The sequence below is a fragment of the Ochotona curzoniae genome, unplaced genomic scaffold (genome assembly GCF_017591425.1).
Source record: "Ochotona curzoniae isolate NIBS_2020 unplaced genomic scaffold, NIBS_Ocur_1.0 contig_1, whole genome shotgun sequence".
In the NCBI taxonomy this organism is placed as follows: domain Eukaryota; kingdom Metazoa; phylum Chordata; class Mammalia; order Lagomorpha; family Ochotonidae; genus Ochotona; species Ochotona curzoniae.
In genome coordinates, this window is record NW_024464918.1 from 11,365,007 (window position 1) to 11,384,930 (window position 19,924).

Genomic DNA, 19,924 nt, shown 5'->3' on the forward strand with positions numbered 1-19,924 from the left:
ATTTCCAAATCCTTGAATTTTCTGCACACTTTAAATGCATATAAATACAATACTTTTAGACAACGATAGAGAGTTGTAATAAATTCCTTCTTCCTTATCCTGTGAGTGAGAATCTGGAGTTCGACATTAATGAACTGATTTTAAAAAGGCAAACTTTAATTTTTCCAAAGTTAGCAAGATACTTATCTTGATTCAATTCTGTAGTTCATTTCAGGTTAGAGTCTAAACGTCCGTGGTCTGCTAATCTGTCAATTTCTATAAATAAGGTAATAGCTTCTCAGCATCTTTCATCTTTGCCAGCAAATCTGAAGCTTTTCTAACAGTGGATTTCGGATTCAAACCTGGGAACAAGCCATTTAAAAGCAAAGCAGCTTCACAGTGACATCCTGATGGCCACCTTATCGCCAAGGCCACATCACTTTGTGTGTTCTTAAAGACTCGGGAGCTGAGGCGCCTAGAAAATCAAATCCCCTTAAAGTGCTGCATCAGTGCTTCCCCAGGCTCCAGAGACTTCAGTGCCAACCAAAGTCAAAGGTGATGCTTCAGCCACTTTAAATGTATTCTTTCTACTGATTTATCCTAACATGGCATGTTTAAAGTCATAACATCTTGCATATTAGTTAGGTTTCTGTATTACTCTGAGTCTAGAACAAGTGAACATAGATTGGGACTGAGGGGAAGCGATGTGTAATTTAAAGTAACAAGCATTAATGTGCATTTTCTGCTGCTTTGTTTTTTCTAAGATAGTCTGACACGCTGAGGCAAGGCATTAGGGCTACCTTCAATATTCCTCATTAAACATTACAATCTGTGGCAGTGACTCCATGAAGTTGATTTGGAAGTAAATTAATTTCTATCAAGGAAACTTTTTCTTAAATTAGAGCTTTACTGCGCAATAAAACAAACATAGGATAGGCCAAAAATCCAAAATCATAATGAGTATAAATACCACATGAGAAAAATATAGACTATCTGTTTATAAATTGCATTTTTATTGGAAGGCTGATTTACAGAGAAAATAGATCTTCTGTCTGACTCATTCCCCAAGTGGCCTCAGCTGCTGGAGCCAAGCCAAATAGAAGCCAGGATCTTCTTCTGGATCTCCCACGCAGGTGCAGGTTCCCAAGGCTTTGGGCCATGCTCTACTGCTTTCCCAGGGCACAAGCAGGGAGCTGGATGGAAAGTGGAGCAGCTAGAACATGATCCTGTACCCATCTGGGATCCTGGCACATACAAGGTGAGGATTTAGCTACCAGGCCACTTTGCTGGGCACAGTATAGAGTATATTAGTAAGGGTAAAGTTTTTTTTTTTTTAAGTACAGTATAAAACATAAAGGGCATAAAGAAAAAAGATCTCAGGCCTACTGTTCAAAAATTAGAACTTCTCTGTTATAAGGAATGCTCTAGCTAGTTGTCTAGCTCTAGCTACACAGGAGCATTTCCAAATTAAGTAAAAACCTAAGGTTCTATAGCCCTTGAGCCTTTTTACTCCAATTAACTATGTAAAGATCGAAAAAATATAATAAAAAAAATTTTAAAAATGAGTTGAAAAAACAAACAAAAAAACCCCGAAGGTTAACATCATCATACACAAAGAATTTCAATTAGTCATTGAGGAAAGAAATCCGGATTTTAACTAAGAAATAGAGAATTCATAAAAAATGAATTTATTTATTTATATTTATTGATTGCCAGTACCTCATATGAGCAAACTTTCAACTTCAATAGATGTCAACAAAAGGCATAATAAAATGTTAAAAGTTAATTTTTTAAAGATTTATTTCAAAGGTGGAGTTACAGAGAGAGTGAGGAAAACACAACGAGGTCTTCCATCCCCTAGTTCACTCCCTAAATGGCCACCATGCAAGGCTCCAGCACCAAGCCAGGAGTTTGGTTTTAGGCTGTATAATGTGTAATTATAACGTACTAATGCCCCGCCTTGACAGAACAGGGACAAGCAACAGAGCTGTGCAATCTTTGTGTGAGTAAATAGTGCTACAATTTTTGTTAGAACATAACCTGAAATTCTATCAAAAAGCATTTTACCCTCAGATTTCTTAGATGAGCATTTTAGGAAACATCAGTTTTCAAATATTGCTCTCGAATAGGACTAAGGTTTTTCTGATCCCTGCTGTGTGTCTCTAAATGTGCCCATTCTGACTTGTTGGGTAGAATTCCTAGAGAGTGACCAAGGACATTCTTAGGGAGAAAATGCTTTTGAATTAATGAGTTGCCAAGTGCTGTACATGCTATTCACAACCAATTTTTACATCTGTCCTAGGGGTGGCTTAATTTCTCATTGAGTATTCCAAAATCCGTTGAATATTTTTTCAGCCAGGAGATCTTGTGAGATCAAAGGATGGGATGGATAGAGCTAAGCTGAAGCCTTTGCCATCACAGAGTCTGGGGAGGTGACTTACTGGTGTTTGGCTTGCAGAAGACGTGGGGGAAAGGAGAGCGGAGAATGAGAGCATAAAGCTGAGCAAGGCCTTGCCTCAGTTTGAGGAGCGCCTCCAGGAAGTGGTCAGTAAGCAGCATTATGTAGTCTTGCAGTGGAGAGAGGTGCATATTAGACAAAGGTGTTTCTTTGGAGAAAGCGACAGTTCTGAGTTGTGAGCTGCCCACTCTCAAGCTTCTCAGTGGGGTGTGTACTTACGCAAGGAAGAAATGTGGTGGTGGGCATCAGTCCTTGTGGGGCCTCCCTCAAAGTCAATATGACATCAAATTAGCTGGGTCCCTCTTAATAAATAGGTTTGAGACTTCACATAATTTCCTTTAATTTATCCAAGTATGCCATTAATATACAATAGTCCTAATTCTAATGTAGCTCACATGTGTGATAGTGAAATTTGCTTGCTTTTATCCAGCTCTGGCTCCTAAGTGCAAATAATTACATTTAAATATGGTTTACTAGTCAAAGGTAATCAATGTTCTTTTATGTACACTTATTCCGTGTAGAGCACTATTGAGAAAATAACACACTCCTAATTTACTTCTTGTAGAAGTTCCATTTTAGTACAAATTTTAAAACATGAGTTCATATTCTACTGTTAGCTCCAATAATTTACTGAGAGTGTTTCAACAGGAGAGATGCCAGGAAGGCCCTCATGTGGATGAAAATGTTTTCCATTTTTATACATCTTTGTTTTACATATAAACATGCATGTATAAAGGAGTCATAGACTTCGTTTATTCAATAGGTAGAAAGAGAATATACACACCAGATTCACACTTAAGCAGGGGCTGGGATGAAGGTAGAGTCACAAGTGAGGGGTGCAACCAGGTCTCCCCAGGGATGACAGACATCCAGTTACTGGACCCATCATTGCTGCCTCCTCGAGTTTACAGTAGCAGGAAGCTAGAGCCGGTAAACAAACCCAAGTACTATAATGTGGGACGTGGGCCTGTCTATCACTACTATAGGCGTCTGCTCCCAGAAATACTCTTAAATATGTCACTTTGAGCATTGATTCCATAATGACAGTAACAATGACTTTTTCAATAGGGAACATTTAATTTTATGCCATGCAGGCTTCACCATTGCCATGACCATTAGCACAGATTTGATTCTGCAGTATGGGGAGGTATCTGCCTTTATAATTAAACATTTTTCAAACATGTATTATCTTAGATGTAGTTGTTGTAGAACACCTCTGACACAGCAGAACGGCTGTATCAACTCTTCAAGGCACATGGTTGTCTTTACTTTCCTTCAATTGTGTCCTGATCTTTTAAATAGGAGCATCTACCCACTTAGATGTAAAGACAATATTTCTCGCTGACCTCTTCCCATGTTTTTTCACTTTGTTTTATATGATTGGTAGAATTAAGAACTTGGCCATTAGTAATTTTTTAGCTAAGTGCATGTGGTAATTTCATGCTGCTTCTATCTAGCATTTGGTAAGCTTCCTTGACTAATGAACAGAGATTGATGTTAGTTTTTTGTTTTGTTGTTGTTGTTGTTGTTTGCTTGTTTGTTTTTACTCTGCCCTTACTTGGGTACACAAGCGATACCAGCCAGGTGTTCTAAATAAGTATAGAAGTTTTGCACATCCACTTCCACCTTGCATTGTTTAATACTGAATACCAGTCTTGGAGCAGAAATAACAAGAACCTCAGCTGAAGTTTTAAAATCATCCTGAAAACCAGTGCTACCAGAAATAAACATCCTACATAAATTCTGCGCATGTAAATTATGTCTGTATTTCACAGATGATTCCAGAGGCAGGAAGAGCGAGCATGTTGGTAGACACACTATTTTTTGTGTCGTTTTCACCCTTTCACGGAACCTGCTGTAACCCAGGTACTGACATTTTCTTGAAGAAAGGCTCCACAGAGGTTGAGAAACCTAGTGTTAGAATATCAAGCTTTAAAAAATAATTTTGAAAGCAGCTGGAGAAAATGATGTTCAAATTCAGGCAACTGCAGGCAACAGTTCCAAAAGGCCAAGTCGCAAAATGTTCCCCAAGATGTCAAATCATAGGCTTACAATTTTGACCTTATTTGCTCTCTGTTCCCAAGAGTCAGTGTTAAAGGTTCTTGTCACCACATGAAATTTATTCAGTCACTCAAGAAGTTTTGCATTTTTTGATATTCAAAGGGAATTTTGTGCTTTCTGATAAAATTTGTTACCTATATATTTTAAAATTCTATCAATTATCAAACATCATTTGGCTCAACAACGGTGAACACTCTCGTGTCTTGAAAGAGAAAAACAGGGAATCAAAGCTGGAAGATCTTATTTGTAATCCCTACTTGGTTGTGATCTTGTGTAATCTTGGATATATATCTACTTCCTAATTCTCTTTTCTTCTTCTCCATAAAGCAACAGATTTAATTTATAATGCATCTCATAGAATTTCTACATGAAATGTTGAGTATAATTTTAGTGTTCTTTTAAACATTTACTTACTTTTTAAAGTCACAGATAAAGAAGCCAGAGAGACAGACAAACAGACAGACAGACATTGAAAGATAATCTCCCTGATGCCTATTCACTCCTCAGATGACTGCAGCTTCCAGGGCTGGGCCAAGGCAAAACCAGCAGCTGCAGCTTTGGGTCGCCCATGGAACAGCAGGTGTCCATGCTCTTGAGCCATCTTGTGCTGCTCTCCCCAGGTCATTAAAAGGGAGCTTGATCTGTAATAAAGCAGCTGGGACTAGAATCAGTGACCATATTGGACGCTGGCTTTACAGGTGGTGGTTTTACCAGTGTAACACAGCACAAGCCCCTGATTTTCGTGTTTGAACATTTATGGGCATTATTGCTTAAATTTGTGTATTTGAAATTAACTTCAAATTTCATTGATGGAAATTCTTCATTTTGTAATTAAGGAATAAGGCATTTGATGAAAAATGAAAACTATGTATTTATTAGTTTGACATTCATTTGCTGAGTATCCTTGGGTAGAGTACTTTATCTCTCTCTAGTTCCACATTTCTCCATGGAATCATGGGGAAAGTAGACATTATTACCTCATAGAGTTCTGAAAAAGTATTACATAGATCACTGTAGAGGGCTTAGAACAGGGACAAGAGACATCACAGGTGTTTACCAAATGCTATTGAATTTCTTAAATTTCTAATTCCTTTTGTTAGTGTTTTTAGCTTATGACTTTGAGAATCTAATCGTATATTATAACCTTTCACTTTGGTTTCAATGTATGATAAATGCCTTTATAGTCAATAATCACATTCCTTCTTGCAGTTTTAAAACTAAAGACATAGTGCTTATACCTCAGATAGTGCATTGTAGATGTCAAACATAAGAAAGCTGGCATCCTCCTTCCACTGAAAGGGCTCTATCACAGACACTAAAGTAGGAGAAAGCCACACCCAGTCGATAAAAGATGATTTCCCTAGTAGAGGGTGACAGACCTTGTGCTGTATGCATGACTTTTGGCAGACTGAAGAGTCCATTGCAGGACTGGCAGATGACAGCAAAGTCACCTACAGTCACCAAAAAGTCCTTTTTGAGACTTGACTGTGTATTGGAAATTTGAGAACTTTAGGAACAACATACTGCTACATGCTTTTTCATGATACCTTTGGAACTCTGCATGCAAAGTTGTCTGTTTTCAGCTTATGTGTCAGAGAGTGAATCCTATGACAAAGCTTTTGGGCACCTGCGGTATTTGTTTTTTTGTTTGTTTTGTTTTGTTTTTATGCAGGGGCATCCAGAGTAGGGGACTGGTGTCAAGCATTCTCTGTCCACAAGGAAAAAAATCATTACATTTTTGGGAAAATGGGTTTCTAGTTCGCCATGAGAGAAGGATCGTGTGATCTAAGCTGTGTGTATTTGCCCCATATCTGGGTATTGCTGCTGCAGGGACGTTTTTAAGGATTATGAAAGGCCTTTCCCTCTACCCCCATCCGTTTTTGAGTTGGCACTTTTATTATTTTCCCAGATGGTATTCCATGTCTGATCAGCAGCAGAAACAATGCCATACTGCTCTGTCACCAAAGCTGCGTCTTTGACCCCTTAGATAGGGAGTTGCCAGTGCATTCATTGCTGAATCAGAGTTTAGGTGTGAATGTGTGGTGTCAGCACTGAAATGAAATTTAGAGATCAGATCAGTTCCTGTGTTTTACAGGTGGGAAAGTGGTGGCAGGATTTGCCAAAGATCAGTATTCACCACCTGAGTCTTTCAATTCACCGAGTGCTTTTTTAAAAATTTGTGTTAATATTGTCATTTAAATGACTGAACTATGAATTGTAAAACAACCGTGGTTTATGCAAGAACGATTTAATAGATTTTTCTCTCTTCTCTCCCATGCTTGAGTTCCTGAATAAATTTCAGATTTAGCCAGTATTTGATATTGAGTAATTGCCAAGGATAAGAATGAAGAAAAATTGTCTTTTATTTTCAAGAGCTGTAGTATTTGTTAAAGCACTGGTCTCTCAATATTGAGCTAACTTCCAGCTGATCCAGAGATTTCTACAGAAAGGGTAGATGTTGATATTCATGAGTCTTCAGCCTACTTTCAATCTGCTATTTGAAAGCGAGCAAATGAAAATTCCTTTCTTGCCCTCTATAATCATCAAAATGGGGGGAAAAACTCACTTTTACATGAATGTTTAGCTCTTTCACACCAGCACATTCCTTAAAAACAAATAAATTCAGTAGAAGGAAGATGGTAATTGGAATAATTTGGGGAAATTGGCTAGATATAAGTCACTATAGGAAAATAATTTACGCTTTCTATATCAATTTGCTTATTCTCACTAAAAATTTGATCAATGAGAAATAGATTATTGGACCCAGTGTGGTAGCCTAGTGGCTAAAGTCCTCGCCTTGGATACACCCAGAATCCTATATGAGCACTGGTTCTAATCCCGGCAGCCACTCTTCCCACCCACCTCCCTGCTTGTGATCTGGGAAAGCAGTCCAGGATGGCCCAAAGTCTTGGAACCCTGCACCTGCATGGGAGACCTGGAAGAGTCTCCTGGCTTTCGGCTTCCAATCAGCTCAGCTCTGGTCATATTGGCCGCTTGGAGAATTATTCAATGAATGGAAGATCTTTCTCTCTGTCTCTCCTCCTCTCTGTATATCTGACTTTCCAATAAAAATAAATAAATCTTTCAAAAAATAGATTATCAATAGAACTACCTTATTTTACATCTAAAAACATGACCTTGTTTTCAGTGCCGTGGGACAGGTCGTTAAGCTGCTGGCTACGATGCCAGCATCCCATATGAGCTCCCATATGAATCCCAACTGCTCCATTTCCAGGTCAACTTTCTTCTAATGTATTTGGGAAAGAAAGAAAAATGACCCAAGTGCGTGGGCACTTGCCAGCCTGTCGAGAGCCTGGAAAGGATGCCTGGCTCTTGGCTTCAGCCTAGCCATGCTCTGGCCATTGTGGTCATTTGCGCAGCAAAGCAATTGAGGAAAGATCACTCGCATTCTCTCTCACTTTCTGTTTCCCATCTCTGTCTCACACCCCCGTCTGTGTGTCTGCCTTTCAAATAAATGAAAATAAATCTTTTTTAAAAGTTTGAAAAAACAAAATGATGAAATAATTCCCTAAGCTATAACTATTTTAAGATAACTGAAAGATATACCAAATGCAAAGGACAAAACATGCTACTTTGATGAATCACATTTAAAAGAAATATCAAAGGTCACGCAATAGAGTTATAACTAAAATCAAAGAATTGAAATTGTACACCCAGGGCTATATAATAAATTAGTATCAGATCTAAAACATAGAATTTCTGTTACTTGATTTTACCTTTGAGATTTTTTCATAGTAACATTCTGTTAAATGCATTACACTGATAATTTGGCTCCATTCTACTGAAATAATAACACAAACTCAAAGCTTCATAAATGTGCATCTTCAGTCATCAACTTATTTGATGCCTTTATTTTAGAAATGTGGAAATCTGGGTCTCTTGCTCCCCATTCTACCTCTTAGAAACCTGCAAGTATAAGAGACTTTCAAAAGGTTCATGGAACATGCATATTATAAAAATGCCATGCAAGGATTTAAAAACTAATGTACACAAAAATAAATTGCTCTTTAATTGCCTTCTCTCGTGAACAACTTCTGCAAATACCCTTGTGTTAGTTTTCCTCTATCATAGATTACTGTGTGTGATGTCCAGAAAAGAAGAGAGAGAGCATCTTGGCAGTGGAGAACATTGATTAGTCACCTACTGCACTCTGAGCTTGAAGCAAAGGCATTGTATAGTTTTCGTAGTTCCCTCCTAGTTGTCAGGAGAAGTGAGTCAGGGCAGTTTCTTTCTGATTGCTGCTTGAAGAGCTGTGGCATGTTGTTAGGTAAAACAAACCAGACGAGAGAAGCGCTGCCAGCAAACAGTCTCACCGCACTTTGTCAGCTGTCCTCCAGGGAGAGGATGGCAGTGTCTCTCTGCCACCAGAAGAGCAACGATACCATGTACTGAAAGGGGGTCGAACGAACAAGATGAGAATCTGAGATGAAATCAATGCACTCTCCCTTTGAATCCCGGCCAAGGACGAAATCTTGATTTAGTTTGGCACACAGCCATACTCCATGATCTCCCCTTAAGGAGGGGCACTGGGTGAACTGAGACCGATAGTGAAAAGAACCGAGTTTTCCTTTAGTTCTGACTAATCAGAGGAGCTAAGTGAGAGCATTTGTTAAGTGCTGATTTTATAAACCATCATTCCTATTTTTCTGGTCTTTACCCCTGGATGAGTTCTGTTCCATGAGACTAAATCTCCTTCCCACTTGACACAGAATGTGCTTGGACAATGCTCTGTGCTATGTGGTTGCAGTGATGGGAATGTGGGCTTGAGAACAGACTGAATTTCCATCCTGAGCCTGGTTCTTACTAAGTGTATATCTTTAAGTTTTCATAAAACATCAGTTTCTTCACATGTAAATTCAGCTCTCTTCTCTCTGCACGTATTCCCTCTCCTGGTTGATCTAGTAGAAAGAAAGCACGACAGCCTTTATATCTAATGATTCCCTTTCCTAGGCATTCACATTTCACAGTGAGTTGCTGGTACATATTGCTTTTAATGTAGTACACAAATCTGTAGTGGGTTTTCTGGTATTAGAGCACACGGGAGGATAGTGTTATATCCAGAGGCATAAATTACTCATTGAGAAGCTTGACTCAAATCCATCCTTAGGCCAAATTTCAATAATATATCTACGTGTATGAACTTGCATTGGTGGTTGCACTACATGATCGTATAGATGCTCCCATGTCAACCTAGCATGAACCCTAAATAATCTTAATTTCTTTATCTGATGGGATAGATGGTTTTAATACAAAAAAAATTACATTTGTATTCAAAATATATGGATTTTAAGTGGGTATATATGATAATTTTTCAAGGAGAAAAAAGTCCTTAACAAAAAGCATGACATTCACATAGCCCAGTTTTGTGTGTGTGTGTTTTTTTCATCCTTACAGTGTGTTGCTGTTGAATTTTGATCATGTTATGCTTACAGAGGCACTTTTTAAACTACCTTTAGAACTTTGTCAATTTTACAAAGTTTAAAAAGAACTAATTATCTCTAGATATTAGTTTATAGCAACCAGTGTGTATTCCCTACCATAAGCCACTCCCTGAGATAATAACTGGATAAACAAAAGTGAACACGAAAGTCCCAGGTTGGGCAGCACCTTTTATGGACAATGAGATTACACGTGAACAGCAATATCGTGAGTGCCAGGAAGGGGAAGGGAATGGCCTGCAACGGAATGGGAATGTGAACACATTCTCAGGATTGGCTGTCTATCAATGGAATCAGGAAGGACAAATAAGAGCTGTCAAGTAAGTAACAGAGGAAGAACATCTTCTGCAGGGGACAGAGGACACCTATGAGGCATTTGTGAAAGCCTGACACATTCAAGAAACTGCAGTTACATTGGTTCTGACATTCAGTGTTGAGATTGGATGAAGGGGAGAGTAGAGAAAGAGGAAATTGAAAAGAAAATGCAGAGTTCCACTGTGTATCACAGGAAAGACTTTGGAATTAGTCTTGAGAACAATGTAAAACAATTGTTTAGGCCATCACTATGATCAGAGGTGAACAGAAAAATCTATGTTGCTCAAAAGTTGCAGTTCTACCTAAAGGTGTCAAGTGGAGTCTTACACTTCATGTAGTTGTTTATTTTTACAAAGTAGATCAAGAGTAAGCCCAGCCGCTAACCTAACACAATGAATTCCACAGCTGTCCTTTTCTTTTCTTCCATGCTATTTTCCATAGTTTAGGTGCGGATAACAACAGTCTTTCCATTCCAAAATGAACAAAACCTCAGAATGTATTCATTCACTCTGTGCCTGCTTTTATGTTTAAGTACTGTCCTTTTGAAATAACTTTTGAGATCCCTAGAGCCACTATTGAAGTGGAACATTTCAGTGATTCTGTTTAACTGTTATTAGGAAATGTTTAAGAGAAGGTAGGAATCTCCAGCATTGTATGCCATTGTAGCATATTAGGAAAACATTCAGTTCTTGACGTTTCATATATAAATTTTCAACTGTGGCATAGAGAAAGGGATGCATCATTTCATCTTTGCTCTTCGCATCTTCTCCCCTGCATAAGTCAACCAGGTAATAATGAGCTGTACAAGGAAATACTGGACAAGCATTACTACATTCTTTGCTCTTTCTTCTTGTGACTGGCTCACCAGGAAGATTACCAGCTCTGTTCTAGTTCTAGTGGTTAATCCTCTCATGCTCCTGGGTATTTAGTTCAAGAACTGGCTTTCAGTAGCATAAACATACTTACCCATAGGTATTTGCCAGCTTTTCCAGCGTCAGCTTTATAGATGCAAAGATAATGTTCTTTGTTCACTTTCTACTTACTCATTTGTTTAAATCTCAGGTTTTTTTTTTTTAACATAGGAGTAAAAATAGTTGCACTCTAGAACCTGAAATACCCAACATTCGCAATTATTTGAATATGTGATCATTCTTACATGTGACCCTTCGTTGTTAGTAGTTTGCTCAAATGCCTGTTCTCTCTTTTCAGTACATTTGAACTTTAGCGCCAGCCTCAGTTCAAATGCTTCTCTTGTAAAGAACTTTCTCTCATTCCATATGTCCTCCTGGACTAATAATAATCATCATTTTAACTCTAGTTAGTCCCAATCTTGAGTGCTTATTTATTGCTGTATTTTACTTGGGCAGACACAACAAATTCACTTTTCTACCTGATATTTTAATAAAAGTTATTTGAAGGTGTCTTTTTTTCTATAGTAGTGACTGCTTTAAATGTTTTGCAGATACATTAATGTAACAGTTATAAAAACTGCTGTAAAGTTTGTGATGGTAGCAGACTTGTTTTCATGCCTTGGCTTTATCACATACTAGATGATTTTGAGGAAATTTCTAAGTACTCTAACTCTTACTGTGTCACTTGTAGAACACTAATAAAATTATTATTCATAAGTACCCCAAGAGAGACGATTATATCTTACCCACAAGTCCTACTAGTGCATACTTTTGAAATGATATCAGAAATGGGATTTTTCCTGCTATATTAAAGGAAACAGGTAATATCTCTACCCCAGATTTCTCCAAACATGATTGATTAAGCTCTTCTAGAATATTCATGCGATTAATTAGTCATCTTTGAATAATAAAAACTAGCATTTTATTTTTAAATATACAATGATCATCATGCTTAATATATTCTAAAGGTGTTTTCATAAGGAAGGTACTTTAATCAATGCAAGAGTGCATTGATTTTTAAAGTGCTTTGATTTTACAGATGTTCAAATGAAAAATGAAGATGCACTTCAAATCAATAAAACAAGCTATTTTCCAGCAACATTTGTGGAGAATATATATCAGACTATGCACAAGGAAGAAAAAAGCAGAGATCAAGACAGATGATTTTCTTGCTCTAATGAATACTAAACAAAGATATATGAAAAATTAATGAAAAATAAATTCCGACCTAAGAACCATCAATGACTTAGGACACATTTTCATTTAGAGATAATTTTGTTATAACTGCAAAATGAATATGACATTTTTTAACAGATGATAAAAAGTAATCCTGCACATTTTCATTTCAGGAGGTTATATCACCCCCAACTTTATTTTAAGAATATCTATAAAATATAGATACAAAACGTTTAATGAAAATAAAAGGAAATTGCATGAAGATATCAGGAAAATTATGGAGGCAATCAATACCTCTCTGAAAATGTTAGAAGGAAACTGAAAATTTTGGACAGTTGATGATTGAAATCACTTCGTGGAGCTGTGACTGTGAAACGGAGTTCTTAACAATATTAGAATTCGGGTGCCTGCAGCACAGCCTGCACCTCTAATTAAAATTCACCTTACTACTTCTAAAAATAGAAATCACAATGAATTTTTCAATTGGAATTTAAGATAGTGAGTCTTGGCATTTTAAATATTTTCTGTGTAGGCTATTATATCTTCTGCAAGTAATAACATTTTTCTTTCTTTCTTTCTAAACTTCACGTACTTTCTTTTTCGAGCCTTGCTATGCCAGTGTTGTATAGCACAGAACTGTTTGGAAGTATATATTATATTCTTGTTTCCAAATTTTGTAATTAAATATATTTCTTGTTATTACATCTTGATCTAGAAACCATCACATTAGCAAACTTTTGTCCTGTTCTTAGCTTGCAGATTTTATCATTGACAGAGCCACATCAAATGAACTTTCTGTGTATACAAGAGAGTTATATCATTCTCCATTTTACTGTGATTAATTGACAAACGCTGTCTGATTTTAAGTTAATATTAACATAATATGAAGCCATTACTGAATTCCTGGAATACAGTTCCACTTAGATATGAGCTAGCATCCTTTTGATGTAACAGTTGCGTAGATTTTTTAATAGTTCATGTTTTTTCTTTCATGTTTTTCAGAACGACTGCCCTTTTTTTATCCCTCCCTCCCCTGGTCCCTCCCTTCTTTCCTTCCTTCCTTCCTCTCTCTTCCTTTCTTTCTCTTTCTTTTTCATTCTTTCTTTCCTACTTTCTTCTCATTTCTCTTCTTCCCTCCTGCCTCCTTCCTCCCTCCTTCATTCCTTTTATTGTTATTTCTGTCTTATTCTCTTTCTATTCCCCACTCCCAACACCACCTTGTAATTTCTTGTCTATGGTGACAAGTTTTACTGGTCATAATAATTTTTTCATTCTCTTGCATAATTTGAATCAGGTCATTCTGCTGTTTTGCTTTAAATGTTTAAATATATGTGTACTGAAGATGTTTACCCAAAGTTTCCTTTAGAAGAATCTGCCTATCTTATTTTCTTTCTTCTCTCTTACATTATATTTCAAAAACTGATAGATATGTGTGAAGATGCTTAAAAATATGCTCTGCTTTTCTGAAGTCCAAGTAGTTTTCGAAGAGAATCAAACAGTGCTAGAATCATCAATGAAAGTAGTCTTCTGTTAAAACAAAATTCAAAATGCCACTTAATTTTGTCCTCTGCATTATACATTTAATATAAATAAGCGTTGTGATATCTACTCTTTTGTGCATTTCATGGATGATGAAATGTTCATTTAAAATAAGTAACATAGGGCCCGGTGCAATAGCATAGTGGTTAAGGTCCTCGGCTTGCATGCTCCAGGATCCCATATGGGCACTGGTTCTAATCCCAGCGGCTCTGCTTCCCATCTGGCTCCCTGCTTGTGGCCTGGGAAGGCAATCGAGGATGGCCCAAAGCCTTGGGACCCTGCACCCATGAGGGAGACCTGGAAGAGCTCCTGGCTCCTGGCTTCGGATTGGCGCAGTACTGGCCATTACGGCCACTTGGGGAGTGAATCATCAGACAGAAGTTCTTCCTCTCTGTCTCTCCTCCTCTCTGTACATCTGCCTTTCCAATAAAAATAAATAACTAAGTAACATACATGGCTAGCATTATGCCACAGCTGTTGAACTGCTGTTTGCAAAACCATCATTTAATATCTGAGAGTGCCAGCTGGAGTCCTGGCCATTCTGCTTTAGATTCAGCTTCCTGGTGTACAGCCATACCACCCTGAGCGCACCCAGTCTGGTCTGATCTCGGAAGCGAAGCAGGGTCGGGCCTGGTTAGTGCTTGAATGGGAGATTCAGCTTCCTGCTAATGCACCTGGTAAAGCATGGAAGATGTTCCGGGTGCTCGGGTCTCCACATCCACTTGTGCAGTCCCTGGATTGCGGCTTTGTGGTGCCCCAGCCTTTGCTATTACAGCCAATTGGAGAGTGAAGCAGCAGGTGGAAGCTCTTTCTCTTCCCCTAATCCCTCCCTTTCTCCTCTCTCCCCTTTTGAATAAATAACTAGTTAACTCTTAAAAAGTAAATAGCACGGGTGAATAAACTGGTAAGCTTTAGGACTTAAATCTTTTCTCTAAATGACTTAGTCCATTCATGGTTTTTTTTTTTAGAACCACAGCCAGTGAAAAATTAGTGTCTCCTTAAATGCTTTCCTTTGTAATATATGAAGTTCTATAGTATAATTTTGCAACCCATATCACCACATACTAATATTAAAAAGACATAGTAAAAATACTTTGTTATAACTGCATTTTAAAACATTATGTTGTTTGTTGTAAGAACATTCCTCATTCCCTTTGGTCCTATATTCTGTTAAAGCTAATACATTGGGTTTGATTTCCTTTGTTTCTCTGTGTTCTTATTTTTGTTTTGTGTTTTCAGGAGCTGCTGCGAGGCTGCTATTGAAAAAAGTCCAGCCGGCAACCATCACCCATACGAAAAGTAGTGCCAAGTGCTCCAGGGACTAAAGAATATCAACTGTAACAGGTAGGATCTCAACTGGCATCCCTGTAAGTACGAGCAGAAAATGCAATCATTACAAATGTTGGGGGGATACGACTGAAGCATTTATGCAAAAAGAAATGTAAAGAGCAGTTTCTTCTTAACAGCTTAGGAAAATGAGCAAGCCAGGCACAGTCTCCAAACTTCCTTATGCTTAAGAATCATATTAAAGTCGGGTTTAAGATGCTGGCAGCAATGTCACGTCTCCAGACATTTTCAAACGCGAGTGTGCCACGATGCAAAAGCAGCAGTAGTGAGGCAGGAGTGGCCGTGATACACTCTGAGTCATTGTGCTCTACAGAAAAGCAAAGATGTGAAGGGCCGGGTAACGATGGAGAATGAAGAAATAGCTCGGTGACGCCAACCCATTTTATTCTTTCATTTGAAAGAGGAAAGTGATCGACACTTAGATACCTGATTTTAGTAACTTGGATGGGCAACCTCCTCCTTCTTCCTTATTGTTATTTTTCTAAATGTTTATAATGGCAGTCTTTTAGTTCGTGTGTCTTAAACACAGGCTTAACACTCCACTAGGTAAATAATTTAACTACTAGAAAGTAGTAAAACAAACAAACTGAAAAAACTGGTGTTCCACAAGAGTATGCGCGAAATCTGTAACAATAATCAGTTTGAAAATGTCAGTCTTGCTCCCATAGATCATGGTTTTTGTACTCTGTGTCTTAGTTATCACAAATCAGGAAAAACATGACATTTGTCTTTCTGCACTGCTTAGTTCGCCAAACATAATGGTTTCTAATGACATGCATTTTGTTACAAAAGACGGGATCTTTTTTTTTTTTAATGGCTGAGTTGTATTGTAGAATGTATATATAATCTTTTCTTTATCCATGTGTTGATGAACTTCTGGGCTGATTCATACCTTTATTATTTTAAGTTGAGCTGCCATGGGCATGGGTACATAAATCACTCTCTTGTGAGGGATGTTTGAGAAGGAATCCATAAAGGCAACACTATGTATATGACATGAGTTACGAACTGATGGTTCTGGGGCTGTAGCCGTAGCCAAATGAATTGCAGGAAAGTAAATGAAAATTCATAGTCAAAGATATAGCAAGATTCCAGATCAAGTGTTGCCAGCAAATTAGTCCAGGTTGAGTTCTACCGCTTTGAATGCTATGACCTGAGTTCGGATTCTGCAGGTAAGAGACGATGGACTCATAGGCAACATTCAGCTGCAACTAATTAATTAATTTTAAAAATCTGTCTATTCAACACTTGATGGTTTCCTAGCATGGCATTGAGCATGTTATGTAAGATTTTTATTGGATGAGCATAATGTTTCTGTGAAAATTATCCTGTGATTCTAATGTTAAAGCTAAATAAGCCAAGGCTCAAAAGTTAAAGTGGTTTCCTCAAAAATACACTGTCCAATGACAGGGGCAGGACAAAGCAGGATTAAATTAATTCTAATGATGGGTTGTGGTAACATTTTCAAATGTTCTTTCCATCACAACTAAACTCATAAAGAAAAACATGCTTCTGTGAGAGCATAAATTAAACTGTAAAATATTGTCATTAATGTGTATAGTTTCCTAGTTTTTTCATACATTTGTACAGTTTCTTGGGCTTTCACAAATACTCTGATTTTCCTTTCTTTCTGGATCATGGCATAATTTACCCTTCTTCTTTCTCAGACATTGAATGGGGGTGATGCTCATTCCATTTCACACCCTAGTGTAGAAATTAACATAACTATCAAATTTATAAATACGACTTAATACAAGGTTCAAAATAACAAAATTAGTTCTGACGCATGAAAAATAGCTAATTGAAATTTATACTATGAAAGTTTGCTGTAGTGTTTACATATGTTACACATATTTATTTCTTTTATATGTAACCTCATAATGTTGTCACAGCCGTCTTGCATAATGATACTAAGTCAGAAAAGCTAGCTAATTTTTTTTTTTCTGGTAGCACAATGAGAACAGGAAGCTGGCAGCATTTAAATGTGCAGTTCACCATCATTTCTGACTTAGTCTCCCTTCTTTTAAATTAAAATCCAGTCTATGGAATTGTACCATAAAATTCAACATGAAATAGAAGAGAGAAGAAAATAAATAAACTAAAAACCATATGAAGATGTGAGTTCTGAAGACATGTTCTTGTTTTAGAAATAGTATCGCTGGAAGCATGTAAGTTGGTGCAGGAGTAAGACAGCTGTCTTCCTCTAAACTCATGCTCAAAAGTGCAAAGGAAAACGAAAAAAGGATGACGGCAAAGCATTTCAGTGTAAGTTTCTTAGCTTGAGGACAAAGCAGTTGCATGCCCTTGGTTCTGATGTGCCTCTACAAAGCAACGGGAAAATTATAATGGCTCTGAGTCACATGAAAAGCCATCATTTTCTCTGCAGGTAACAGTTCTAATTTCTGAACAGAAATGCAGTGTACAACAAAATAGGACAGAATCCAAGATGTGCTCACACGAATAAGTCTCTGAAATGAGAATAAACTAAGTCAACCTTCACTAAGCGGCTTGAAAGAAAAGAGTGATAAATCACATTTACTTCTTAAATGTCATTCATGAGGCAGGATGGGCATAAGCAATACAGAGTTAGAATGTGCTTTTGATTAATTCAATTTCTGTATTTGCTGTAATCTGTCGTTTTAGCCATTCGGAGAGATCAGTACTAGTATCATATCACGATTTTAATCCTCATTCCCTATTGATTAGATTGAACATCATTTCATATACTAATTCATCATCCACATATACTCCAGATGAAGTGTGTGTGTAACTGTATGCCAATTAAAAAAAATAGTGTTGGGCACAGCACGGCAGCCTAGCGACTACAGTCCCTGCCCTGAACACTCCGGGATCCCATATGGGCACCAGTTCTAATCTCGACAGCCTAGCGTCCCATCCAGCTCTCTGCTTGTGGCCTGGGAAAGCAGTCGAGGATGGTCCAAAGCCTTGGGACCCTGCGCCCAATTGGGATACCAGCAAGAGGCTCCAAGCTCCTGGCTTTGGAACAGCTCTGTTCCATCCACAACAGCCATTTGGGGAGTGAATCATCAGACAGAAGATCTTCCCCTCTGCCTCTCCTCCTCTCTGTGTATCTGACTTTCCAATAACAATAAAATAAATCTTAAAAGAAATAGTGTTGTTTTCTTTACTGAATTCTGAAAGCTGTGTATGTTCTACAAAACCAAGAAACATCCTTGCTTTGATCAATGTTTTGCAAATATTTGATCAGGCATGTGGCTTGTATTTTTCTTAATATGTTTTGAGTTCCGAGTTTACATATTTGTGAAGGACTTTTTGTTAGTTTTTATTTTCTTTTTTGTAATCCTACTTGATGAAATATTTAAGATGCACCATTTAACCTAAGTTCACAAGTTTTATAATGTTTGCATCTCTGCTACCACTTAGATATTTTAATTCCACAGTTTCTTTCTCTGCAAGGCAAAGAGAAACAGTGAGGAAACTCATTTCGGGCTCACTCTGCCATCGCCCACAACAGCCAGAACTAGGCTGAGGCTAAGAAAATGAGTCAGGAGCTTAACCCGGCTCTCGCACGTGGGTAGCATCATGCCTTTTTCCCAGATCTGCGTTAGAATGGTGTTGAGATGGGGAGTTCATTACAGTTGTAAACATTTCTATATGGTCCAAATACATATAGAAATTCAGGAATATTGCTTTGACTTTCACTATTTTGTTATTGCTTCTGATAACTGAATTTTTTAAAAAAGATTTATTTATTTTTATTTTCTAATTGGAAAGTTAGCTATACAGAGAAGAGACAGAGAGGAAGATCTTCCATCCGATGATTCACTCTCCAAGCAGCTGCCATGGCAAGAGCTGTGCCAATCCAAAGCCAGGAGCTTGGAGCTTCTTCCGGGTCTCCCATGCGGGTGCACGGTCCCCAGGCTTTGGGCTGTCCTCGACTGCTTTCCCAGTCCACAGGCAGGGAGCTGAATGGGAAGCAGGGCTGCCGGGATTAGAACCGGTGCCCATATAGGATCCCAGGCATGCAAGGTGAGGACGTTAACCACTACTCTATCGCACTGGGCCCTGATAACTGAATTTTTAAAATATAGGGACATATTCTGGTACCCAAATGATAGGCAGGACATGTGGCAAGGGAAGCAAATCTTTTTCTTCTGTAAGACTGGAGGAATGGAATCAGAGATGTCACCAAATGCCAAAACCAACTCTGAGATTCAGAAAATGGAGCAAGGAGAGAATCAGATACTATCCAGGCTTGCTTTTCAGCTTTTAATTTACTTTTTAAAGTGAGATAGAGCAATTTGTACATGTTTATGGTAATCATTATATTTCCATATATGCAGACAATGTGCAGTGAAGATACCCATTATCTTAATTTATCATTTCTTCATGTTGCTGCATTCAAAAATATTTTACCTATCTCTAAATATTAATGTTTTGTTAACTGAATCATGCTATTGTGCAATAAATTGTCAGAATATATTTTTCCCATCTATTTCCAACTTTGCACCGATTAAAAGATCTGTTCCAATTCTTTCTCCCATATCTTGTGTCTCCTTTCTGTAATTGCTGTCTCTATCATTTTGAGCATATTTCCCACCTCGGAGACCTTGGGGATCAGGAATGGTCAGTAAATAAGAGGGGATTCTGGAAGGCTCACTGCCTCCTGGGTGGTTTTCTACCTTCTCAGGCTCTGC

At 37.9% G+C, this 19,924-nt stretch overlaps 1 protein-coding gene across 4 annotated transcripts in view; it reads right to left on the bottom strand.

Annotated features, from left to right (window-relative positions):
• Nucleotides 1–19,924, bottom strand: part of GABRG2 (gamma-aminobutyric acid type A receptor subunit gamma2) — an 85,109-nt gene that overhangs the window by 15,652 nt on the left and 49,533 nt on the right. Inside the window, exons 7-8 of one of the 4 annotated variants that reach the window (XM_040975675.1) lie at nucleotides 13,914–13,926; nucleotides 13,710–13,735 (exon numbers count right to left, since the gene is read on the bottom strand). The exons of the other annotated variants lie outside the window; for them this stretch is intronic. Of the exons in view, the coding sequence (XP_040831609.1) occupies nucleotides 13,710–13,735; nucleotides 13,914–13,926 (39 nt within the window). The remainder of the gene's footprint in view (nucleotides 1–13,709; nucleotides 13,736–13,913; nucleotides 13,927–19,924) is intronic. 4 annotated transcript variants of the gene reach the window in all.